This window comes from Bos grunniens, chromosome 25 (genome assembly GCF_055505025.1).
Source record: "Bos grunniens cultivar Pamir isolate PY7600 chromosome 25, Bosgru_T2T1.0, whole genome shotgun sequence".
In the NCBI taxonomy this organism is placed as follows: Eukaryota; Metazoa; Chordata; class Mammalia; order Artiodactyla; family Bovidae; genus Bos; species Bos grunniens.
Genome location: NC_141189.1, coordinates 3,140,627 through 3,167,165, shown reverse-complemented (window position 1 = coordinate 3,167,165; position 26,539 = coordinate 3,140,627). Strand labels below are relative to the sequence as shown.

At 54.0% G+C, this 26,539-nt stretch overlaps 1 protein-coding gene across 5 annotated transcripts in view; it reads right to left on the bottom strand.

Annotated features, from left to right (window-relative positions):
• The window catches only part of SDK1 (sidekick cell adhesion molecule 1), a 742,921-nt gene that overhangs the window by 153,940 nt on the left and 562,442 nt on the right, over positions 1-26,539 (bottom strand). For all 5 annotated transcript variants that reach the window (XM_086376792.1, XM_086376793.1, XM_086376794.1 and 2 more), the window contains 6 exons: positions 24,195-24,389; positions 21,967-22,083; positions 20,530-20,697; positions 18,562-18,664; positions 16,042-16,218; positions 9,313-9,449 (listed from right to left, as the gene is read on the bottom strand). In XM_086376792.1, the coding sequence (XP_086232918.1) occupies positions 9,313-9,449; positions 16,042-16,218; positions 18,562-18,664; positions 20,530-20,697; positions 21,967-22,083; positions 24,195-24,389 (897 nt within the window). The remainder of the gene's footprint in view (positions 1-9,312; positions 9,450-16,041; positions 16,219-18,561; positions 18,665-20,529; positions 20,698-21,966; positions 22,084-24,194; positions 24,390-26,539) is intronic.

Here is a 26,539-nt window from a genome sequence, read left to right as displayed (position 1 = left end):
TGCTCATTCACAAGCTTTGGAATTGCTAGCTTGCTGAGAAGTGTTAAAATTTAAGTAGCAACTCTGTTCCTGACAATCAATAACACAAAACCCCTTTAAAAGATTCTTCCCCAGGTCCTCACAGAAAAGTACCACAAGATGCTTCTCTTAGGGCTGGAATGCAGAAGAACCTTTCAATAGGGGAAACCACCCCATAGAAGTCTCAACAGCTTTTTCCCTCCCCCTTGGGGATGCCCCTTGCTCCTCTGATCTAGAAGACTAAGGAATTCCAGTCTTTCCCAGCTGGGCTATTAAAAAAACCTCTGCTCCACAGATGGGCATCACTGAGCTTTTTTCCTGGCTTCCAGTGCCCGGAAACCAGAAGGCGGTAATCACCCCTCCACTCTGTCTGTTGGTTAAAAAGCTGGTGGTTTTCAATCTTCCCAAACATACTGAAAGCTTTTTTCCGATTAAAAAAAAAAAAAAAAAAAGAGCATCACTATTTTCTCAATTAAAGGTACTTGAGGAAGGAAACTAGTTTCCAAAGAAAATTTCCTTAATTGCCAAAAGAACTGTTATTACTGTTAATACTTAATGTTTGTGCTGCCTTCTGGAGGCTGTTTCACATCCATGACCACACGAGACCTCTAGGGGAGGAGGCACTCTCTCCCTGCTTAACAGGCCGAGAAATCAAGGCTCCAGGAAGTTTAAGTAACTTCTACCCAGACATATGGACTGTCGCCGCCTAGCCTCCTGGGGGGGTCCAACATCACTGAAAGCAGAGCAGCGGGGCTGCCAGTGTCTCCTCGTGTGACGAGTATGGGGTGCCCAGCAGCACCCAGGAAGCACACACACACGCATACACATACACACGCGTGTGCGTGCGTGCACACCAGGAAGGCACACAAACCAGAGGCTGAGTGTCTCTGGGCGGTAACGAAGGTGCAGGGACCACTTAGATGGCACCGGGAGGAAGCAAGCAGCCAGAGCCTGGAGACACTGCACAGGAAGTGCCCTGGCCTGTGCGCCAGGGAGAGCAGGGGACGGGGGTGGGCAGGAGGGCAGGGCACGGGGCGGGGGGTGAAAACAGGGAAAGTTGATTAAGAGATGAAAGAGGCAAAGCCACCAACACGACAGATGGACGTGGTTTGGGTCCTGATTCAAGCAAGTCAATTGTGAAAAGGCTTTTTTTTTTTTAAATAGGGACACTTAAATGTGGACTGAGTGTAAGATGATATTAAGGATTCTATTAATGTTGTTTGATGTCCCTGTTTGAGTATTTACTGCATCACGTACGGATGAAATGACAAGATCTCTGGGACTTCTTTTAAAATACTCTAGCAAAAAGAGTGGGGCAGCTGATGAAACAAATACCGTCAACTATTGATGGTTTTCCAAACCGAACACAAGAATACTCCGCACCTTTGAGTGTATTTAGTATTTTTCCTGATGAAAAGTTTTTAGAAAGTGACTGTTTTGTCACAGCATTGCCAGCAGTGAGCATTACGGCTGTCTTCAGCTGCACACTTGGTAGGCGAAATGATCAGATCTCACTGATGCTGTCCCTTGTATTTTTTGGTACAAATAAGAATGAACGTGCTTTCCTTAAAACAACTTCCCCCAGGTTACTGAGAACTAAGTGGAAAATCAAGATGCGAATTTATCATTTTTCTAATTGTAATCCCACTGCTGAGTTGGCTGCAGCTGTCTGCACTCCTTCTCTCCTGAAACAGAAGGGTTATCGTAAGAATTATAGTAAGAAGAGACATCCACCTAAGCGGGGCTTCCCAGGTGACTCAGTGGTAAAGAATCTGCCTGCCGATGTAGGAGATGCTGGGTCGATCCCGGTGTCAGGAAGATCCCCTGGACGAGTCAACGGCCAACCTACTCCAGTATTCTTGCCCGGGAAATCCCACGGACAGAGGAGCCTGGCAGGCAAGCCCACAGGGTCACGAGGGTCGGACACAGCTGAGCGACTGGAGCATGCGCTCACACGCATCCACTTAAATAGCCACTCAGGAGATAAGCTTCATTCGGCTGCATCTGAGTCACTGTCAGAGCCCCAGCACCTAGAGGAGGGCCTGACTCACCCTAGGGCCCGGATTCGTCCTTTTTCTCGGGAAGCAGCTGCCGTGCCAGGCGCTGTGGGATGGCTCCATGGTGACCTGCACTGGGCGCCATCGTCCACATCCACACATGGGAAACGGAGGCACGGATGACAGCCTGATCCTCCCATGTCGTGGAAACTTCCGGAGAGGTACACGTTCGTTGTTTCGACGTCTGGCAGTTGCTCGGTATTGCAGCAGGAAAGCCAAGGGCTCGGTCACAGAGAGCACGCAGAAGGGGAGCTGGACCATCACCTTCGGGGTCCGGGGAGGTCACGCTCAGGGGAGACTCTCCTCTCCCAGCCGGGGCTGGCCATGTGGACGCGAGATGCAAGTGCTCTGGGTTTCTTAGGCTGACAGTGCACACTCAGGACGGGGCGATGGCGGAGGCAACCCGGGCACACTTCACTTGCAGCTCCCCCGTCACAGGCCCGTCCGTGGCGCCAGCAGCAGCCGCAGAGAGCGGTGCCTGGTGGGGGCGGGGTGGTGAGAGGGTGCTGCGCCCTGTGGTCCCTTCCCAGACCCCTCGTCCCAGCCTAACTGTGAGAGGACCTCCGACACTCCCCTTCATCCCCAGATTGCCACCGTCGTCCACGTCAGGGTAAGTCTGAGAACCTGCCAGGCCAGGAGGAGCCCACGGAGACGCCCAAGGCCCCCGAATGGGGTGTGGGCCCGGGTGAGGCTCTGGGACAGAAACAGATGCATGCAAAACGCCGGGGAGACGGAATAAAACCTGGCCTTTAGGTAACAATCATACGGCAACATCGGCTCACTGATTTTGACAACGTCCCACACAAAAGGCAAGTTAATGAGAGGGGAAATCGAGCATGGGGTTTGGGGAACTCTCTCCCCACGATTGTTCTGTAAACCCAAACGTTCTGAAATAAAATGTTTAGGAGGTGGGGAGCAGGGAAGGCCAGCCAGTTAACGGGGCAGTGTGGACCGGGGCGTGTAGGCCTGGACTGGACACCAGGTGTCCTCCAGGGAGGACGGCGGGGCTGCAGTGTGTGGCCACCAGGCATGCCTGGTGCATGCTAGCTGGACGTGGAGAGCTGGGACTGAAGGCCGCGGGACTCTCCTGGAGCTCACACTCTGCAAAGTGGGCCCTCCTGTCAGGGCTCACAGGAGCCTCTCCTGTTTGGGGACCTGCTGCCTTTGGGGTGCACTGAGAGCAGGGGGCTGGGCCTCACTGACTGCGAGAGCGGTCACCCGATGCCCTCTCCAGTGGCACGTTGAGCCCTTGGCCCCCATCTGCACTGGCCCTGCCCAAGATCCCCGTGGGGGTCCTTTCACCTTTGAATGTTTTTATTTTTTATGTGTAATTTTACTTGCCACTGCTGCTACTGCTAAGTTGCTTCAGTCGTGTCCAACTCTGTGCGACCCCATAGACAGCAGCCCACCAGGCTCCCTCATCCCTGGGATTCTCCAGGCAAGAACACTGGAATGGGTTGCCATTTCCTTCTCCAACGCATGAAAGTGAAAAGTGAAAGTGAAGTTGCTTAGTCGTGTCCGACTCTTCGCGACCCATGGACTGCAGGCTACCAGGCTCCTCCATCCATGGGATTTTCCAGGCAAGGGTACTGGAGTGGGGCGCCATTGCCTTCTCTGGTAATTTTACTTAGTTATTTTTGGCTGTGCTGGGTCTTTGCTGCTGGGCGGGTCTTCTTTAATTGAGGTGAGTGGGGGCTATTCTCCAGGTGCCGTGTGGGCTTCCTGCTGCAGTGGCCTCTCCTGTTGCAGGGCAGGGGGCTCTATTGCGCTCGGGCTTCAGGAGAAGCAGCACGGGGGCTCAGCGATTGCAGCACATGGGCTCAGAGGTTGCAGCACGCGGGCTCAGCGGTTGCAGCACGCGGGCTCAGCGGTTGGTGTGCACGGGCTCAGCGGTTGCAGCACACGGGCTCAGCGGTCGCAGCACGCGGGCTCAGCGGTTGCAGCACGCGGGCTCAGCGGTTGGCGTGCACGGGCTCAGCGATTGCAGCGCACGGGCTCAGCGGTTGCAGCATGCAGGCTCAGTGGTTGCAGCACACAGGCTCAGCGGTTGCAGCACGCAGGCTCAGCGGTTGGCGTGCACGGGCTCAGCGGTTGCAGCGCACGGGCTCAGCGGTTGTAGCACGCGGGCTCAGCAGTTGGCGCACATGGGCTCAGCGGTTGCAGCGCGCGAGCTCAGCGGTTGCAGCACGCGGGCTCAGCGGTTGGCGCACACGGGCTCAGCGGTTGCAGCACGCGGGCTCAGCGGTTGGTGCGCACGGGCTCAGCGGTTGCAGCACGCGGGCTCAGCGGTTGCAGCACGCGGGCTCAGCGGTTGGCGTGCACGGGCTCAGCGGTTGGCGTGCACGGGACCACTTAGTTGCTCGGCGGCATATGCCATCTTCCTGGACCAGTGATTGAACCGACGTCCCCTGTGTTGCAAGGTGGATTCTTAACCACTGGATCACCAGGGAAGCCCTGAAAGGTTTTTTTCTTAACAAAATCTCCAAAATTACATATGCTATAAAACCTGGATTGACTCTGAGAACTGTACATCCACAGAGTAATACTAAAGGTAAGTTTTATTTAAAAACATATAGACACATACATAAATATATATGTATGTATTTCTCAAAAAAGTAATATAAAATCATTTCCAAAATTTGGAGGAAAAAAAAAGGGGGAGCAGCAGAAAAAAATGAAATGAAACAAGCATAGGTTGATACTATGGTCGTTTTCTAAACCACCCTCATGATTTTTCAAGTGCTCGCTGTAATTATTTTCAAGTTTTTCAGAGACTCTGACCTATATTTCAGTGCTCAGCTCAACGAGTTATTGAAACTACTTTGGTGGGATGAATAACATTTACTTCTCTATGCTAAAGGGCCCTCAGATTATTGTCATCGTGTCAACAGAGACAGTTTCAAAGCCCAGACAACACATAATCTCAAGCTCCTCAGAGTGAAGCCACTAGGATGGGGGCTGTGGAATTGATCCCCGCTCTGAGCCACTCGTCTGCTCTGGGTGGATGTGAGAACTCAGAGGTGAGCGTGTCTGGGCCATGGAACAGCCTCTCCTGGCTTATTCACAGCTCATCCGGACGTTAAAGGAGAAGCACAGATAATAGCTGGTTCCATGAAAGTTAAATGAGATCATTCTACAGGATTCTGGATAAGGAATGATTAAAAGAATGAGAGGAATATAATTTGTAGTGGCACTTTTAGAATTTCAAGCTTGAGCTGGCAGAAATAACAGTTCTAGAATAGGCCGTACTCTTGAGAGAAGACCACGAGGTCTTCTGTGATTCTATCACACCATCAAACATACCTTAAGTGAGTGAACCGAAGCACAACTGTGAAAGGGTGCTGTGACTCAGACCTGCTCATGGCGCCCATGGCGGGTGAGACTGAGGTCTCCAAAGTCCCCGAGGAGGGCTGGGGTGAGAGGCTGAGACTAGTCAGAGGTGCTCATGTGGCCAGGAGGGGGAGCAGGAAGGGACAGCGTTTTCTGTCTCAGACAGAACCCCAGAGAGCAGGCGGCTACAATAGTTCCACAGCCTCCACTTTGGGAAGGCTTTCTCTGCTGTATCTGTTTTAGAGAAACAATAAAACTGTGCACGGTTAGAGTTTTAAGTTTTGTCTTAAAAGTGAAGAACAAAAAGAGCTGAGAACTTGGGAACTAAATGAAATTCCCGGCTAAGGAATATGGCCAGAGTGACGGCAAGAACAGGCTGTGAGACCGTCAGCCGTTCGCATCCCTGGGTCTGAGCCTCCTAGCTCTGGGGGAGATGCCAGACGCGCCCCAGCTGGGCTCACGAGGGGACTCGGTCCTGGGAAGGGTGTGGTCCCTGAACGGGAGAGGCTGTTTGCATCAGAGGAGATGCTAGCTAGAGCGGCTAGACTCGGGGCCTGGACAGGCCCAGAAGTGGAGGGGAGCTCAGCCCGGGGTAGGAGACAAGCCCCCAAGCCCCCCGCCTCAGTCCGGCTCCACACCAATGACATGGCGACACGACAGGGAGGGTCTGGATGGATTTTAAAATGGGAGCAAGTGCTGTCAGTGTGAGGTTCAATATGCAAAACCCACAGAAAGTGGGCTCGGATAAAGCCACCTCCTCACTCTCACAGGCTATGAGAAGGCATCCGTGTGACATGTGTTTCAAAGATAGTTGCAAATAATCTGAAGCATAAGAACAAAGTCTCTCTGCCATTTTGGCAAGAAAACAACACGCAGCCAGGTGTCAGCTTTGAAGTTCATGATACCAAGCGGGGAGGAGGAGGCTACACATGCTCCTGGGGTGGCAGCTGCCGGCTGACGGACAGACAGACACCCATGTGGGAGGAGAGCAGGCTGAGCCGTGAGCGGTCTCACCGGGAAGGCAGGCTTTCCCCACCTCCCCTGGGACACGACTGTGCGGCTGGACTGACCTGAACTGCGCCAAAGCCCGGCCTCTGCGCTCTAAGCAATGAGCGCCTCTACGCAGGAACAGTCTGGGGCTGGCGACCGGGTCGGAAGTGCGCCTGGAACTAGTGTCCAGGCTGTTGGAAGCACAAACACATTTGGGGGCCACAATTGGGGCCACCCCACGGACTGGAGCCCACCAGGCTTCCCCACCCTTGGGATTTCCCAGGCAAGTATACTGGAGTGGGTAGCCATTCCCTTCTCCCAGGGATCTTCCTGACCCAGGGATTGAACCCCCATCTCCTGCACTGGCTAGCTGATTCTTTACCACTGAGCAACCAGTGAAGCCCAAAGATTTTAGCCACCATTGATTAATGAGGGAACCAGTAAGATGTTACAATGTATCAGAAGAGCATTTGAACAACATATACACATGCTGACCATCGGGAAGGCTAAAATGAACTTACAAACAGTTGCAAAACTGGCCCATAGCTTCAGAGCAACAACCAACCACTACGGTCACGACCTATCACAAGGACGATTTCCATGGACAAGAATTATTTGCATCATTGCGAGCTTTCTAGAGAAAGCTCTAGAGTTGCGAGATTACCCTAGAGTTGTAAAAATAGCTCAAAAACAATGAAAAGTACAGGCCCCTAAAGCATCAGGTGACCCTGAAGGTGGCTCGAAGGGCCACGGTGACCTGCCCTTCGGTCCACTTCAGAGTCCCTCACAGGTTTTTCTGGCACTCTCCCCCGTGGGACTGTACCAACCTTAAAGACTAGTCTTGATCAAACTCGACCAGCACTTTAGAGCAGGCCACGCCCTCCTGCTGTGTGACAGTCCTCAGCCTGTCTGCAGGGTCCCCTGCCCTCTCTCTTTTCCTTTGTTTGAGTCACACAGCCTGTGGGACCTTAGGTCTCTGACCAGGGATTGAACCCGTGCCCCGTGCAGTCAAAGACGGCTGTCTTAACCACTGGACTGCCATGGAGGGTCTGCTGGGCCTTCCCCCCTCCGCCCAGCAGGCTCATCCTTCGGGCTGGGCCTTGGGATGTGGCAGTTCTCTCCAGTCCCTGGCCTCTGGCAGAGACGCCTGGGACCAGAGGACGACCAGCTCCCTGGGAGGAGCTCGGGACGCCTGCAGGGGCCACGCTCCGCACAAACGGGCTTTGGGCCGGTGGCACCTGGACCCACTGCGGCGGCAGCTTCAGAGCTCTGCTCCGTGAGCGTGCTGACAAGGCTGTCCTGTGACACTGGCTGTCGAGAGGGCAGGTGTCACCCAGCACCTGCCTCCTCCACAGAGCCACGCAGAGTGGTCTCTGCAGGACCCACTTCCAGGGGGACGGAGGCTGACTCTGCCTTCCAGGCGGCGCTGGCGTTGGCCAGTACCCTGAGAAGTGGGACGTGGGGACTGTCTGATGGGGTTATTTAGAACCGTCCGCTGGCACAGCCCTCAGCGCCGGCCAAATACCATCTCCATTTTAGCACGTTAGCTGCTAAGCGGCTCTTTCTGACTGTGATTAGCCAGCGTGTTCACGGGCTTCTTAAGGGCACTGTTACCTAATAAAAATAAACCCCAGATTGTTGGCCCAGATGACAGTGCTTGTCTTGCTATCTGCTCAGCAGGGAGACATGTGACTTGCCCACTGATAAGTGGGCTGACTTGGCCGAGGCCGCAGATGAAGTCAGGGCCAGCCGGAGAGAATGGTCCTCTCCACTTCAGAGTCTTTGTGGTAACGATGCTCAATGTAGTCGTGATGACGGTATGAACTACTCAGGACTCTCCTCTAGAGGCTCTCAGGGAAAGCGTCTGGGCAGTGGCCAGCTCAGGCGGGCCCAGCAGGGGAGCCAGGGGCAGAGGATGCCCTCGGTCACCTTCTCAGCATCCTGGCCCCTCCTGCACGCTGTCCTCACTTCAGAAGCTGTTTCCACACGCCTCGGGGTGACACGCTGCCCCCTGCCCTCGCCCGCCCCGGCCTCCCACCACTCCCGCTAGGGGCACCATCCGACCATCTCCCGCCTGGGCCCTCCCCCCACTGTCTCCCCATGGCGGTTGGAATGAAGCCACCTCAATGGGAGAGCGCAGCACGGCAGGACGCGAGGACACGTCTGACCATGTCCTTCTGTCAGCGGTTGAGGCTGACCATGTCAGCATGCAGCCAGCACCCGGCAGAGCGCCTGGTGCAGAGCAGACGCCCAAGCAGGACTAAGTACAGGGCAGATGGATGGATGGAATGAATGACTGTATGTAAAGCCTGCTTCTTACTTAGGCAAGATGTCTGACAAAGAGCCAACAACCATGCACACTGTTGGAACAGCTGGCGTGCACGTGAAGCCGTGCCCCCTTTTATGTAACCCGGGCACCCCAGGGCACCTCCCTCATGGCCAGGGTCGGTGACTATGACCCGAGTACATCCTCTGGGAATCCACCAGGGAACCTGACCCCGTTCATCCGTGAGTGCCTATTAAGGGCACAAAGACGATGGAAACAGAGTCCTGATTCCAAGGAGACGACGCCCATGGGAGTCGGCTACGTCAGGATCCCGACGGCAAGAGGCCACTCCTGCGGGGTCCTCTCCACCCCACGCAGACAGGGCGCCCCTGCGGGCCCGGCCCCGGGCCCTCAGCATGGACCCTGGCACCCACCGAGGGAGGCCCTGGGGCCACTCCGGCTGCTGCCCGCCTCGGCGCCCATGCTGCCCTTTCATTTTCCCGAAGCCTGAGCCACGGTTTCCATTTGTAAAGCATCCGGAGCGTTTCGCTGGCTGGTGTGGGTCTGAGCCAGAAGGAAAGGTTAAAGACATTAAGAGCTGGGGAGAAATCTGATTATTGCCCATGGCGACACCACCGCCTTGCTACTTACTGTTCTCGGACAGCTCCACGATGTAGTAAAGAACAGGGCTGTTCCCGTCGAAGGGTCGGACCCAGGAGAGCACCACGGCATGGCTGTGTGCAGGGTTCAGGCTGGCCACGAGGTTCTGGGGTGAATGGGGCAGCTCACTTGGATACAAAGGAAGAAAGAAAAAAAAAAAGCACGTATCAGAGTTGTGTGATAACCTCCTGGCTCTCACACTGCTGGCTCCTGGGGTGCGATGTTTGGAAAACAGCAAGCAGGCCCTGAACACAAATACTAATGACTCGCTGCCCTTCTCCCCCACAAAAAAACAAAAACCATCATCATTCACAACGTGTTTTATTTTCCAAACGTAATTTGATTTAATCCCTCTGGTAGGGATTAAGCAACTAACAACTCTCGCTTAAATCGAGTGGGGAGTGCCCATTTCATACAGTAGATGGTTTAATTGAGAAAACTTGGTCACCAATTTGCTTCTGCAGTGAGACGCTGTTAATGGGAACACAGCAAGCCACCTACGAGGAAAAGGCCCGGGAAACAGGGTCGACTGTGGAAGTTCCCGATACCAGCTATCTGGAGTCACCAGCCAAAATGCCCATATGTGTCCTGGGACAGTGTGGCCGTCTCGCGACTGGGCGTGCGCAGTTATACTGTCGCCCTGGTTCTGTTGGGTAATGGAGATTGGGAGAGGCGTTGAAAGGCAACTGCGGTGAAAACGCTAACTGAAAACCCATGGAAACAGTGAACAACCCATCAGCAAGGCCATAAAATGCAAACACAAAGCAGATAAATTCTGGAAAGAAGTTACAAGCAGAAGGGTCTTCATTGGGATTTACTGATGATGAAGCTTCAAAACCCAGTTGTGTGGTTTCTGCCACTGATGGGGGCGAGACCTTGCACTTCCGAGCTGCCAGGCCCGTGTTTAACCTTCGCCCCTTGGGCCCCGGGGCAGGGCCCTGTGTTTTGGACTTTAGGACTGGCTTCTCCTCCTGCTGGAGAGGGGAGGGGGCTGGAAAGGGGACGTTGGGTGTGACCTGTTTCACCCACCAGCTAGCTCTGGTCTCTCTTACACATCAATTACTGCTGACCCACACAGGCCAGCACAGAAAGCCATAATTATACTTGATATTTTTAATTTAAAAAATGTACTCATTACCCTCGGAAATTTATTAAGCTGTTACGTGCTTGTAGCTACCTAAGAAACACAGCTCTCTCTAACCACCCATGCGGTTTATAAACAAACTAATATTTCTCATGTAGACCGCGACTTTAAATCAGTACCACGAAGGATGAACTCGGGCCTGAAACGTCGTCCTGTTTTCTCTTTAATTGTGAACTGAGTTTTAAATCAGGAGAGGGGCCCCTCTGCTCTGTCCACAACACCAGCGCTCCCGGGGTCGTGAGGCTCGGGCTGGCCAGAACCCTGCGCTCTGCTGGGAGTCATGCCGCTCCCTGCCCTCAGCAGCGCCCCCTCCCCGCTCGTCAGCCAGCACTGCCCCCCAGGCACTCTCCAGCGAGCACAGCGCTGCCCGCGGGGGCCAAGCCCATAACCCATCACTCGCCCAGCCTCCAGAGCCCAGTCTCCCCTCTGTGGGGACCCTCTGAGCCTCCTCGCCCCCGACTCAAGCAGAACTCATCACGCCTACCTCGACTCTCTCTGTAATTGATAGACTTTTCAGCTGGACAAATGTCGTGAAGCCCACAGAGCAGGGCCAGGGCGTGTGCTGGATGACGGGCCCTTGTCCTCTGCCAAGCAGCCTTGTCCAGCCCGCGTCACCAACGCCTGGAGCTGAGCGGCATGCAGGGGACATGGGGAGGGTGGGCATGCTGACCCCGCCGGGGCAGAGGGAGGAACTGAGCCCTCTCCAGCCCGCCCTCCCAGGTGTGGACACAGCCAGAAGGTGGCCCTAGCCCTGGCCGCCCAGAGCGCCCAGCTGGGAAGCCACGACGGGGACAGCAGCTGAGAGGCAGTGCCCTGCGGGAGAGGCGGGGGCCGAGGACGAGAGCATCGGGGGTGAAGATGGAGGACCGGGTGGGCAGTGGCCGCTGGGGTCACAGGCAGGGCCGGGGGCGCCGTGGGGTCACAGTGGGGGAACGCAGGGCTTGCACTGTGTCGTTGAAGGGGGCAAGTGAGGGAGGCCCGGGTCCAGAATTTCTGGCTGTCGGTGTGACGCTGGCTTTCTGGGGCTGGAACCGGGACCCCAAGGGCAGCTCGCTAGAAAGGGTCCTGGGGACTCACTGTCGGAGGGTGCTCTGTGTAACCTTAGGAGGGAGAAGAGGCGAGCGGCAAGGCTGGTCAGTGGTCAGAGGAGGCAGGCGGCCGGGGCTGACGTGGGTGGGGTCCGGAGAAGACACGGCAGCCGGAGGAGGGGTGCCCGGCGGGCCCGGGACCAGCTTCGCAGAACGGTCCTCCTGTCCCCGCAGAGGGACGGACAGGACAGGGGGCGGTGGGAAGGGACAGGCTCCTTCTGCACAAGAGGAGAGTCGGCCGTGGCCTGGAGCGTCTCTGCACACCCTGTCCCGGGGGTTACGAGGGGTCCAATCCTAACGTTCCCACAGCCGGGAAGACCCCGGGTCTGCGCTCAGCGTCAGATCATGCCTCTCAGCCTAAATGGGGTGCACTTAGCAACAACCCATCTGACAGGTGAGTGGACGGCTCTCTTCCTAGGGCTGGAGTGCTGTTGAGACGGAGGGCTGCTCACCACTCCGTGTCTGCTGGTCACTCCAGGCAGCCTTCTGTCCAGGTGTCCACTCAGGAAGCCCTGGAGCCAGCTTGGACAAGGCCCTAGTCCATCCATCTCACCAGGGGCGCGGGTCTGGGGTCCTGCCTCCCTGACCCTGAACAGCCCCCAAGGGGAAGAGCACAAGGCCTGCGGAAAGAGGGTACGCCAGACAGCAGCAACGCAGCCCCAAGCCTGCGGCGGACAGGTGAGCAGAGAATTCTAGAAAGACTGGGGAGACTTAGGAACTTAAAAGGCAAAGTGGCCTTGAGACATTTAGTGCCGGTACCGAGATCTAGAGCCAGCGGTGCCCAAGGACGTCGCCGTTTGGGACACAGCTAGAGATAATGAGCCCTCGTCCACCGCCGCCCAAGTCCACGGTCACCCCCGGAGGACGGCCGACGCAAAGTGCGGTTTTTACATACATTACAGGACTCCAAGTCGGAAGGAAATTTAGATTTTTTTTTTCTTCTGATTCCAGCCTCTCCCCATTTGGAATTCCTCTCTAGCATATCTCTGGCGTTCAATATTACCGGGTTCACAATGCAAAGAACTCTTTAATATACATTGGAAACGTACACTGTTTCTTTAAATGATAAGTTTCGGTTATCTGGAAAATTAAGCTTGGTGAAATACTCGACTAACCCGTCCACAGCTGACAAATGAGGCTTTCCGATATTCTGAATCCACTTCGGAGGATCTTATCTGATAGCAGGAGAGGGTGTCTCAGCACGTCTCTGCCAGCTCGGAAAGGAGATAAACGATCAGCAGAGTGACTCGCGACCCTGACGTGCAGACGGTGTGACAAACGAAAGGATCCGAGGACGCGGGGGTGAAGCCCATGCTGAGTCACCGCGCAGTTTGAAGAGAACTCGCCATTGGGGAACTAGGCCATGGTAAAGGCAGAAATTACCAACAACCAGGCCCGGCCTGTGCGGCCGGCGAGGCAGCGAGGTGCGTTTGGGAAAAACCAGCTGGGGAGAGACCCGAGAGGAAGCGGATGGTGAAGGGGCACCCGCGGGGGGCTGCCCGGGAGGGAGAGGGGCCGATGAGCATTTTATAGAAAAATGAGCATTTTCCTATAGAAAAGCCCTGCCCCTTGAGCGGACAAATGACGCCTCGGTCAAACCCATCTTCTCTGACTTCACTCCGAGGATGAAGGCAGCGGGGGCTCGATAGCTCTTGAGAAATGGCACTAAATTGTTCGCTGTGTATTACGGCTTTGTCAGAAGCGGTTCTAGTGAAGGAAACCTCTCCCACTGCCTCGGGGCCACATCTCCAGCCGCTCCGTAAATGAGGCTTTCCTCTGTACTCTGGCTCAGAGGAATTAGTCTCTGGTCTCAGAAGGAAAGACGCGGTGCTAATTGGGTTTTTAAATGATTAACAGTCAACCCACAGAGCCTTGGCGTCTGGTCCCTCTGGGGTGCTCAATACAGCAAGAAGCTTCAGGGGTCTGCAGTCACCCCAGACCCGGTTTCTTCCTGTAAGGCCCCAGCAAACTGGTAGGACAGACACAACTAACACGGCCGGTGACCAGCATAACCAAGACTGCGTGTTGTTAATTGGTCAGATGTGTTATGAGACCCTCTGGAATTGCAGAGACTTCTCCTCTCTGGGAGGGGGTGAGGCAGACCCCTCTGAAATTAATCCTCCTTGGTGGTACCAAATACCCAAACCTGTCTCAATCTGCTAAGTGGAGTGGGGCTTCCTCAGACACTGATGGGCCACCTGTTCCAGGCACCAAGGCCTCCGTGGCAGATAGACATGCCTGGTGCGTCCGAGGGTCACAGACTTCAGGCAGAAATAAAGTAGGGTGAAAGAGAGACACCTCTTGGCCCCAGTGTGTGTGGGGGGGTGCTGTTGATGAAAAGAGGAGTATTTTTTTATGAGATGGTGAGGCATAGTAAGATCTGGGACTGACTGTCCCCCCTGAGCGGGGCTCCTGGCCAGTCCAGTCAAACTTCACCGCCATCCTTCAAGGTAAATGACAACGCACCCCATTCACAGGTGAGAAGACCGAGGCTGCAGCATGGGAGCTGGGGAGGGGCCCCCAGGCCAGCATCGCTCGGGGGCAGCCGGTGGCCCTGCTGCAATGGTGGCTTCTCCCCCAACCAGGGTCCCCTAGCCCCCCTGCCCCCCAGGCTGACACAGAGCAGACGCTTCAGGGCGCCAACTATGGAGCAAGCCCACAGGAGAGCTGCCAGCGGCCGGCCTGCTCCTGAGAAGCCCACTTGTAACGTTTCTAATTTCTATATTTAACAAAGTGGCTTTTAACTCGAGCGGGGAGGCTGGGAAGCATGCTCTCAGGCTCTTCTGAAGGACACTATTTAGCCGAGAGTAGCTCTCAGTCACTCCTGCAACAGGAGACTGTGGTTGTTGTCATCCGAGCGAATCCGGGAGATGTTAACGCGCTGGATTTGCAAGTTCTCTGAGAAGCTCGAATGCCCCGCAATCCTGAGTTATGACTATTATCATCACTATTGTCATTGCCGACGTCCTAGAGTTAGGACCTTATTGGATCTAAAGATACGTGCGCTCTAACCTACAACCTTCCCCATTCATTCCGATTTGGAAGAACTGAGAGCTCATTACACCAACAATTCACGAGGACCACTGTCTCTCACATCAGCTCTGCAACCAGTCGCACCTAAATTGGTTTGAATCGCGAAGCTGCAGTATTCTGTATTTGGAGATGAGGTGTTTTCCCATTACAGAAAGCCCATTATTTTATAGATACAGCAACATTTGCTGGAAAAAAAATGCATTTTACTTAGAGGAAATCAAATAAGCAAATAGTAGGGAAGATATGTAAATCAGCAGAACATAAAAGCTGTGCAGAATAAAAGCGCCCACTACACTGCAAGCGTGCAGTTCGGCTTCTGCTGACAGAATCTTTATGAAATGCTCACATTTATTTATTTGGTACCAGTGATGGATGATCTGAGTTCTCCAAGGTAGTTTAACTGTGAATAGCGCGGTGTGTCACGTGGATTCATGGGTTGTGGACGCCAGAATCATCAACAATTTTTAGGAAGGTCTTCCCCTGAGCTGTGGATGGGGGGAAGGAAGACAGGGGACCAGGGCTGAGCAGGGCGGGCACCCTCAAGCGGTGGGGGGCCCAGGCACTCACACACCTACAAGGAAGGCCAGAGGCCTGAGCAGACTGGCTGCGAGGACTACTGGAGGCCCGCGACACACATGTTCATTCAACCACCAAAGTGCATTCACTGAGCGCCCCAGGTATGCCAAACATGGCCAGGCCTCAAAACGCAGAGCTGTGTCATCCTCCAGCCCCGGGAGAGAGAAGGGGGAGACAGAGGGTGAGGTGGTTAGACGGCATCACTGACTCAGTGGACGTGGATCTGAGCAAACTCTGGGAGAGAGTGGAGGACAGAGGAGCCTGGCGTGCTGCAGTCCATGGGGTCACAAAGAGTCGGACACGACTGAGCGACTGAACGACAGCAAATAAACGCTGCAGAGATGACCTGGTCAGCAGGCCCTTCAGCTTCCTGCCTGTGAGGAGAGGGGCTGTGGGGGGCGAGTGTGGCCCCCATGGCTCCCCACCCCAGAAGGCCAGGCAGCTGCCCATCCCGCCTGCCTGGCCTTCCTGCCACCTCCGTGAGTGCTGGTGGGAGGTGCGTGCCTCCCCTCAGAGAGCAGTGGGCTCTCAGCGGCACTGGGCCGGCCTGCTGTCCTTTACCAGCTGGAGATTCTGACGGGCATTGCGTGGAAGGGCGGGGTAAACAGTTCGTCAGGACGCAGGGTCGGAGGGGATCATCGAGGAGGAAGAGCAATCGTGAACCAGCCAAGCTGAGGGCGGACACGACCCGACTTTAAGGTTGCCGACCCCCACCCTGCAAGTGTGCGTGTCTGAGGCCCAAGGCGATGACCAAACCCCCAGCCCTGCAAGCGTGCATGTCTGCGGCCCGGGGCGGCAGCCTCTGATCCCTGTTGTCGACCCACCGCCGTGTGACCAGCGTGGAGGAGCGGCGGGCGCGCAGGCGGGCGAGGCACTCACATCACCTCCAGGCGCGCCGTCCTGGAGTCGTTCCCGCCCTCGGAGATCACCCCACACGTGTAGTCCCCGATGTCGCCCGACCACGTCTGGCTGATGAGGAGGGACCCGTCTTTCTCCACCACGACCCTGGAGCTGCTGGACGGGGCGATGACCACGTTGTCCTTCTTCCACACGTAGCTGTGGGCCAAGCAGAGAGGCCTGAGTGAGGACCCCGGCCGCTGACCTTCGCCCTCTGTTGAAAAGTGAGCCCTTGGTGACTTGTGAACGTGTGTGTGTGCTACGCTGCTTCAGTTGTGTCCAGGCCTTGTGACCCCATGGACTGTAGCCCGCCAGGCTCCCTCTGTCCGTGGATTCTCCAGGCAAGAATGCTGGAGTGGGTGCCATGCCCTCCTCCGGGGGAATCTTCCTGACCCAGGGACCAAACTCGCGTCTCTCATGTCTCCTGCATTGGCAGGCGGGTTCTTTACCACTAGAGCCACCTGGGCAGCACGACTTTGTGAATGAATTGTAGTAAATAGTAAGAACCACTGAAATGTGCTCTTTAAAGGGTGTTACCTAACATGGGAATTACACCTTAGAAAAAGGAAAGCAACCTAAGGTCTTGGTCGAAACACAGAGGCAGATGCTGAAGTTAAAAGCTGGACACTGAAGAGAAGGGCAGACACTGCTCAGTCCTGGGCTTCGGGACGGGCAGTCTGAGGGTTGTGGTCACACCTGTCACCACTACATCTGTCCCTCCCACGGAGGAACATCCTGGAGGCCAGAGTGAGGCTGGACGGGGCAGGGCTGCGTAAAAGTCCCCAGGGCGGAATTCCCCAATTCCTGAAGAAAACGCATCACACCCCGGCAACACGCTTTCTTAAAACCCAGTCACTCAGTCCTTAAAACTGCACGCTCTTCTCTTTTTATTCCTTATGACGCTTTGGCACGCTTTTCTTTTCACATGTAGACGCCGCTAGGAGCCCGCCAGCCTGGGGCTGTGGGTGGGCAGGGGCCCCTCACTGGTCACTGCTGGATGGGATCACAGTGCTGGCTCTCCTCTCCCAAATCCTGGACTGGATTTCCAAAACGCGCCCACTTCTTTCAGGCTTGACGCACACAGAGCACAGGTGTCGCCACTCGGCTCGTCCGGCATCACCCGCAGACAGAGCGGGACCGACCCTGCGGGAAGGAGGGGAATCCGCTGCTCGCTCCGGGAGCAGTGATCAGGGCCAGCGCCCCTCCGGTGTCCAGGCGGGGGCTGCCAGAGTGAGCAACTTAATCACTTCTCAGGAGTGAGCTCCGACTCTGTTTAACCACATAAGGAGCTACAAGGAAACCGCACAGATCTGAGGGGTTTCTCTCGTGGCCTTAGGGTAGCAGAAAATACCTGTTTGTCCTGTGTTGGGTGACACTCCTAAGTCCTTTAGAAACGAATGAATTCTCTAGGATCCAAGAATTCTCTAGGTTATCTTCTAATTCGTCGGCTTTTGTGTGTTTGCTTTACATTCAACATTCTTGGAAGGAAGGCAAACTTGATTTCTGAGCTCTGGGGAACTCCAGAGAGGCAGACAGAAATACAACAATTCTCAATTTGTCCAACAGCTGCCCAAGAAGAGAGAAAACAGCCGGGCTCCACATCCAGGTAGTGACGTGTCTATGCGTCCACCGCCCTCTCCCCCTGCTCAGAGAGGAATGGGAGGAAGCAGGAGGATGCCTCGGTCCCGTCAGGGCCCTCTCCCCCTGCTCAGAGAGGAATGTGAGGAAGCAGGAGGACGCCTCGGTTCCGTCAGGGCTGACTGCATGCCTTTGGGGCTGAGGCCAGAGTGGAAACACGAGGATGACCGTGTCCTCTTTCTAGATGCATGCTCAAGGCTGGTTCTGAAAATTAAAAACTCTTCTGAAAGTGGCGGCTCTTGGGGAAGAAGCTCGTGGTCGACAGCCACCTGGGTCTGCTGCCCCGTGTCCACCTGGATGGTCAGGTTCTTCATCACGACCTTCCAGGCTGAGTCAGACAAAGCTGGGGCGGGGTCACCGTCCCCTGAGCGGGCCTTCACATCCTCCAGTTCCCCTCGTTCCATGTGTTTTCCTCTAAGCGAGGTGATCACTGCGGGGCCTTCCCCCACGTGGTGCTCCCTCTCTGCCTGATACACAGGAGCCGTCCTTGCGGTAGAGCAGACCCCTCGGGTCCAGCCCGGCCCCAGTGCAAACACTGCTGAAATCCCATTCTATCTCTCTGGATTTTTCTCTCATTAAGTATCAGCCTCTGACAAGCACGTTTTACAGATAGTGTATTAACCTTGGCAGAAAAATCATGAAACGCTGTATTGAAGTCATGAAGTGGAGCACAGCTCGCTGTAAATAACACATAAGGCTGGAGTGGAAAATGGGGTCTGTGTGATTAATGAAGGGGCCCGGGACTGTACGAGACTGTAATCAGGGATCTGTGGCTGAAATCAAAGCTCCCGAGATTCTCCCCTCTCATCTCTACCTCAGGGCCCCAGCTCACGGAATGTTAATGCTGTAACTGACGGAGCTGACCGGAGAGAAATGCGTGGGTCGTGGGTGGCTCCACAGTGCAGCGTGGCCGTGGTCCCCTTGATCACCACGAGGTCCTCTGGAGGGGTCACGATGGACGTTCGATCTGCAAAGACACAAACTGCAGCTCAGACAGGACCCTGTGGCTGAGAGCTTCCTCCCTCGGTGGGGGGTTGGGGGGTAACAAACTGGTCATCTGACGTCACAACCTCGCTTCCTGTCACCTTGGCAAAACGAGTGTAAACGGAAGCGCTCAGAGATGTTCAGGGAATGGAAAGCAAGCCCATCTGCATCTCGGGGAGGCAGGCAGGCCTCCCGTCCCCCACCCCCCAGGTCATGCCCCGACCTCGGAACGCTCCAGAAGGAAACGGGAAGCAAGATCACAGGCAGGTGTCTACCAGGCTCTACGCTCTGAGGAAGAATCTGGATTCTTTCCCGAGAGGATCAACATTCTGGTAAGGTCCACACTGCACCTCATGGCTTTGCAAAGCACTTTCATTTATGGGTTTACTTAATCCTTACAACAGCCTTGCGAGGGCTGTGATCCTCCCAGCGACCAGGAGGGGAAACCGGTGCTCGGCCCTGCAGGGTCTCTTGCCGGATAGTCCGGGGCCAGTGCACGGGGGACCCGGTGCTCTCTGCAGGCCTGAACGCCTGCCCGCACTCCACGGCCCCGCCCTGTGCCCCCACGCCGCGCACCTCGAGGCCAGGGCTGCTCTGAGGCAGGAAAGAGCCCGGAGCCCAGATCAGGAGGCTGGGTCCCTGCCTGACCGCTCACCCGTGGGGCATCCAGAGAAGCACCTCTGCTCGGAGCTCGGTTTTCCTGCCTATGAAAGGGGTGCTGCTGTTTGCTCCCACTGGGACAGACAGGGTGGGGGTGCCTGGGGAGACCCCAGGCCACGCGGGGCTGTGCCAGCCATTCTTGTGTTACCACAATTTTGCATCTTAGCAGACCCACAATATGCTCTGCTGAATGACCTACAGAGATGCAGACATCAGTTTTCCAGAAGCTTTTACACTTAGTTAATTTCCAGGGACGCTGGATGAATCAGACGTGGCTGACACATTAGGTTATCCCGTGGAACAAAACCTCTTTTCTAGTAAATATTTAACAATATGGGGGGGGGGGTGCTGTACTCATGGTTTTTTAAAAAACTAGTGATATCTTTAGAAAACCTAATAAATTAGGAAGGGCCATTTGTCAGAGTGGACACCAACTATATTATAGAAATTTAAACCAGATATGAAATAAAGCACAAGTGCTTTTCTAGCTTTTCTTCAAGGAAGGTATTTTAACAAATTACTCACTCAGGCAGTTCAAAGTTTCTCTCCTCATATAGATGGCTTTAGCAAAATCTATTAATGAGCACTGTTACTGGCTGTTTTGGACAATGTTTTGTAGTGATATGGATACGGATGAAGCAGAGAGGGAAAAGTTTATCAGCCGGTGAGGCTGAATACTTGGTAATCCAAACCCTAGGTTCTGGAAAACAATTTATTCTGCATTTCAGAAATAGTGTTATAGTTCACTCCTACACATAGGAAACGTCCATACTTAATATATGAGGAATGTTTTAGTTGGTTATAATTACAGTATGGGAAAAATACTTCCCCTTGGATTTGAATTCTTGATCTATTCTTCTCATGTGATTTGTATAAAATTAGCCAACTTCTCAGTTTTGTTATTTGAACTAGTTTGGCATAATACCCCTACTCTACTGACTTTAAAAAGTTAACCTTTTATCTCTCCTGAAATGTTCCCATTAAGTCTTTGAATACATTTTCTAATTATTCTTTTAGAAGCTGAAAAAGACTAATTGCTCAACAGATTTCTCTAAATTAGTTGTAAAAATAATGATTCTCCTTTGATTAGATTAGGGAGTCCAAGGGAACATTGACATCCCCAAGCGCAGACGATGTGCTGATTAAACCATTAGTAACAGATCGGCCCGCGTGGGCCGCGGTCCTCACTCCACACGGTGAGCATGGCGGACGCGTCCAGGGAGCCCTCTGAGTTGGCTGCGTGGCAGGTGTAGCTGCCTGCGTCCTGGATGGAGACGGGGGCAATCTGCAGACCCCCAGACTCCAGGAGCATGAATCGGGGGATCCGCACAGAGCCGCTGGCCAGAATGTGGCTTCCTGCGGACGACAGAGAAAACAGGGACGTGAGAACCGTAACGTTCAAGGAGATGCAATGCTGTGGCTGCAGCCGGGAAGATAAACGAGGAAATAATCAGAAGAAAGTGGAAACTATATGCACGGAAGTAACCAAAGCAGTTTGTTTAGCAGTCGTTAGGATAACCGAAGCCAAGAACACCCTAACTGTCCAATGCGGAGAGACTCAGTTAAGAAAATTGTGATCTGTGAATGGACATGTACACTCTGCTGTCTTTCTCCTGTACAGCACGTGGGACTCTGCTCAGCCTCATGTGGCAGCCTGGATGGGAGGGGAGTCTGGGGGAGAAAGGATCCAAGTGTACATTTGGCGAAAGCCCTTAGAGTTCACTGGAAACCGTCACAACACTGTTAATTGGCTAAATTTTAACACAAAGTAAAAAGTTTAAAAAAATTACGATCCATAAATGTGATGGCTTCCTCTGAGTGGCTGATTCTGAGTTTTCTGTATATAAATTTTCTTTTTTCTTTGTGTATATACATTTTCTATCTAAAGCTATTATTACATTCTAAATCAGGAAAGACAAGAAGAAAATATCTAAAATGAAAGAATCCCCTCTTTCCGATTAATCGGTAGCTTCCCAGATCTTTGTGTCTATAAGCTGAGGCCCCTTCGAGAGTTGGGAAGCCACCAAAGGCTTGTCTGGGTGAGAAAAAAGTGCAAGTTTTGAGGTTTCACCTGGATACAGTCCATCAAGCATGATCTATGGGGAGGAACCCAATTCAGCTGGGGCTTGTCAAGGACGGACCGCGTGTGCCATCCATTCAGTGGCGGGGTGCCTGAGGTGTAGATGGGGCCGGGCGGGGGGCGGGGTGCTGTGACCAGCCCAGGACGCGACTCCACACAGGAACGGAAACAGAGTCAGACTGAGCGTCGCACACGTCCGCTGAGGACGCAGGTGATCCTGCGCTGGAAGCAGCTCGCTTACAGTAACAAAGGACGTACTCCTAGCCGTGACCTCCCTCCTTCACAAAGGGGCTGAAACCGGGCGCCCTGATTTAAGGGGCCACCCGGCCCGAGGCACTGACGGAGGGCCTGCAGAGGAAAGAGCTGTGCGCGCGGGGTAGGGGCATGTGCCTCTTCTTCGGACGGTGAGCTCCGGGGAGCTCGTGGGGTCTCGCCGGTCTGGCTCCCCAGGATTTTCCTCGTCACAGAACGGGTGGGTGAGCGGGAATAACAGAGGTAACCCTGCCCGGCTGGCTCGCCTCCCGAGGCAGGTGCGAGCCACCTACCTCTGCTCCACACGATGGCCGGCCGGGGGGCCCCGGACACCTCACACCTGAGCACGGCCGTCGTCCCGTCGGTCACCGTGGTGTCCACTGGGAGCTGGGTGAAGGCGGGGGCCACATCTAGGCAGAGGACGCGACAGTGAGACGGGAATGCTCAGGCCAGCCTGGAGGAGGCATCTGCCTGGGAGTTTACAGGACTAACCGCAGACGGTGCTGCAGCGATAAAGGGTGGAACCCTTCAGGACCGACTGTAACCCTCTGCCAGCACGAGGCGGCGAGAGCAGGAGGGCCTCTGCACGCGTGCTCAGTCGCTTCACAGCCGGCGCTTCTGTGACCCTGTGGACTGCAGCCCGCCAGCCTCCTCTGTCCCTGGGGTTCTCCAGGCAAGAATACTGGAGTGGGTAGCCAGGCCCTCCTCCAGGGGATCTTCCTGACCCAGGGATCAACCCAGCCCATGTCTCTTATGTCTCCTGCATTGGCAGGTGGGTTCTTTACCACTGAACCACAGAGCTTTCAGATGAACATTAAAGAGAAGATGGACATTTATTTATAGAAATCAAACCACCTGCTTTCATTGTTAAAAAAAAATAGAGATCTAATTTCTGAATATTAAATATCACCCAAGAGATGACATTTTGACACTTCCTAGGATCCATTTTGAACATTAAAATAACTAGAGTCTAAGGACCTCAGAAAAGAATCTTAGCTTTGTCCCTGAGCCTCACAGGCCCAGAGTAACTGACATGGGTGCTCAGTAAATGCTTGTTAAATGAAGAAATAGATACTGATTGTTTTGCACACTATATTTTTATTTCATGAAAAGTGCTTTAATTAAAAAAAAAATCCACTTTGCAAAGCCCTGTACTTACAAAACAGATATGTAGCATGATCATTACAGGTATTTATTTGTTCCTGCTCCAGTTGTCATGGGAACCAGGTTAAGTGGCACTTTCATTTAAATTTCCAAACTGATCCTCCTGAGACCCCTGTGACCTGGGCTGAGCTGGCTACATTTTGAAGAGAGAGCTGAGACTGGCTGGGATCAGGTGGTCTTCCCTGGGTCTCCCATGAGAGCGGGGTCTGCGGCCTCCATTCTGGGCCCGGTCCAGTCTGTCCCTGTTTCTGTAAATGAAGCCCTGTGAACAGCCCCGTCTGCTCAGACCTGTCTGGGCTGCCTCCAGATTACGACAGCAGAGGTGAGTGAGGGCAACAGAAACCACCTCCCTCAAAGCCAAAAGCAGTTACTGGCTTTGTACAGTCCCTGCCCCGCACACCCTGGCCCCCTGCTGCAGAACAGGCTTAAGTAATTCCGGGCTCAGACACTCAGTCGAGTCTCACTCTTTGAGACCCCATGGACCATAGCCCGCCAGGCTCCTTTGTCCATGGGATTCTCCAGGCAAGAATACTGGGGTGGGTTGCCCTTCCCTTCTCCAGGAGATCTTCCCAACCCAGGGATCAAACCCATGTCTCTTATGTTGTCTCCTGCACTGGCAGACGGATTCCTTACCACTAATGCCACCTGGGAATCCCCAAGTAATTCTAATAGATCAAAACTCAGTTTCCAGCTTAAGACCCCAGTATTACTTTTACTGCTTGAAGTGATACTGGTTTCCTAGACTCCACAATGGAGGGGAAATTTGACCCCGGGCAAGGTCAGAGGAAGTGACTCCTAGTTTAGCAAAACGCATGCATGAATATCTCAATATTGCACCAGTCTCTTCCGAGTCACCGCTGACAAGAGTCACTGGCCATGCACACGCTGGCCGTGATTTGATTTCCTGAACGGCCCCCACACCTGGAGACATCAGCATTTTGCTTCCCGACGGGGCAAGTATGAGAATTCCATAATCACTAAACTCTACTTGCTTTAGAAGAAAAGCAACTACGGGAGGTTAAAGAGAAAACGCACAGGTGCCTTTATCTTATTTTTCATAGTGCCAAAGCATTTCTGTTAATGGGATCATAAAAGAAACTCACGAAAGCACTGTAATTGTTCAATAAAATGAAAATAGAGAATAAATATATAAGAACAGGTAGAAAAATATCAAAAGAAGAAGATTAGGCATGAGCTGTCCACTTAGTCTTTCCAGTTCTGCCCAGAAAGATGGGGACTTTGCTTCTACGTCTCAACAGAGCAGCGCGTTCAAGTGGCCGGGGTGAGGGCACTTGGGCTGGACAGAGACCTGTGTTCTCTGAGCGTCCATGGGGCGAGGGCAGGGAAGCCTACTCACTGGTGACGTCCAGGTAGGTGTGTGTCTGGACCTCCCCGCCTGCGTTGCTGGCCAGGCACTGGAAGATCCCTGAGTCCTCTGGACGCAGCTGCCGGACGCGCAGGCCTCCGCCAGCCAGCACTTGGTACCGAGGGTTCTGGAGCTTGTTGATGGAGATGGCATCCTTGAACCACTGGAGGGCGGGAGGAGGGACCCCTGCAGAGAAGTGGAAACAGTCGGGCATTTAAAACTCACTAAATTTCAAGAACTGCTATATGAGGACTGAGGCAAAACGACTCCAAGGTAGAATGGCAGCACTTCACTGGGCATCTCCTCACCCCTCCAAGCGCCCGGTCGGGTGGTGTTCTTATCTTCCATGCAGATGGGGAGCGGACTGCAGACCCTTCCAGCTCTTCCCACGGCCTGGCCCTGCCCTTGACCTATGGGTACGGTTGTGACTGACCTCAGACAGTGCTGGGAGGAAGGCCCCTGGCCCTGCGGTGACTGCCTCTGTCTCGTGGGGACTGGGGAAGGGTCACCAGGATGGGAGACAGGTGCCCCCTCCAAGCTGTGCCATTGGGCAGGGCAGGTAACCCCTCTTCTTCCCTGTTCCCTGGGACTCGGTAAGGAAGTGGTGTCCCCCCTCGAAGGTGACTGTGAAGACCGATCGCATCAGCACATAAGCTCCTCCCAGCGCCCAGCCCAGGTGGCGTGCTCACCGCACAGCCTGGGACTACAGCACCCCATCTCAGGAGTCGGGGTCACTGATCCACGCGCTCCTGATGCACGCACGATCAGTCACATGAATCAGGCACTGATCCACGCACTGGGGGCCTGGTGGATGGGCTCAAGCAGCACGCATGCAGGGCGCATCTGGTCCAGGTTGTGGATTCGGGAGACGTCACTGTGGCCCCGAGACCAGGTTGGTGCAGAGATGACGGGGTTGGGGGGGTGGTGCTCCCATGCCTGTGCCCAAGAGCAGGTGGGCCAGCATCAGATGGAGGCCCAAGGCCCAGCCGCCCCTCCCGGGTGCCCCTCCGCATTCGGGTGATGTCACGGGGAGGCCGAGACTCCCGAGCAGTGAGACGAGCTGCACACGGCCTCGCCACCTGGAAGGAGGCTTGAGGTTGGGATTCGCCAGGCGGGTGTGCTCAGTGGACAGGGCCACGGGGCAGAACCTGGGGTGTAAGTGAGGGGCTGTCCTTGGCCCAGGAGCACGAGGACCTCTGTTGCTTGTCCCCCAAACGGGTGTGGTCACTGCAGGTGGCCAGGCAGCCGCATGGAAACGCACTGTTCCTGGTGGCTTTGCTGCCTGGGACACACCGGGCCCTCCTCTCGGTTCCCTTAGGTCCTTGGGGAACCAGCAAAGGGAAGATTGCTTCCCTGCTCCCTCCTCCTGAAGCCAAGAAGGGTCAGGCCACCCAAGAGGGTGGACCAGAGAGGCCGTCGGTGGAACAGACCGAGGCACTCGAGACGGGGTCCTGGGCTTCCATGGGCACAGGACGCCGGTTGTCGGAAAAATGCGGAAGCACCTGGCTTATTTCTAGATCTTGGATCCTTCTGTGCCTCAGCTTCCCTAAATATAAAATGAATTTGAATAAAACATCTCGACACGATTCACGCTGAAAGGCACACTCAGATCTGTTCAATTGTGATACTGTGTAGGTGTAAGATGTCTTCTTTAATAAATAAAGCTAATATCGTGGAATATTTCAGGATAATGTATTCTCAGATTCTGATCTTTGCCTTCATTATGTTTCCTGTCACTTTTCATTAAATAAGGAAATTTAAAAAAATTCATTTGAAGGTAAAAGCATAACCACTGCATGTAAAGTCTCGTAATAGCAATTACATGATGCAGCTTTCATAAAGAATAACCTCTTCACATGCTGCTATGGTTTCATTGTCAAAATTAAAAGAAAGCAGTAAATTATATGATGGCAACGCAATGTTGAAAGACCTGTTCAGTACGTATTTATAAGCCTGTACTTAACAAGCAGTTTACTCTGTAGAAATCATGCAAGAAAAGCATCTTCTTGTCAAAGGGAGAGCCTAACATTGTCATTTATAGAAAAATAATTGTTAGTATACAGGGAACTAGGAATAGTTCTATTTGGGGGCAATTTAATGTCATAAACAGAAATCTTATCCCTGCAATATGGCAGACTCTTGTTTCTAAAGTATAAGCACTCTAAATATTTTATAGTCTCACTTTCAGAGAGTTGTTGGCCTTAAAAAACTGGTGTTTAGACAGAGGTGAGAACAACGGGGCCACGGTAAGGAAAGATTTCCCCGGGAAGTTCACAGGACCCCTCCTCTCCCCTCCTGGCGCCATCCTTGTGGGTCGAGCCGGTCACAGAGAAGGG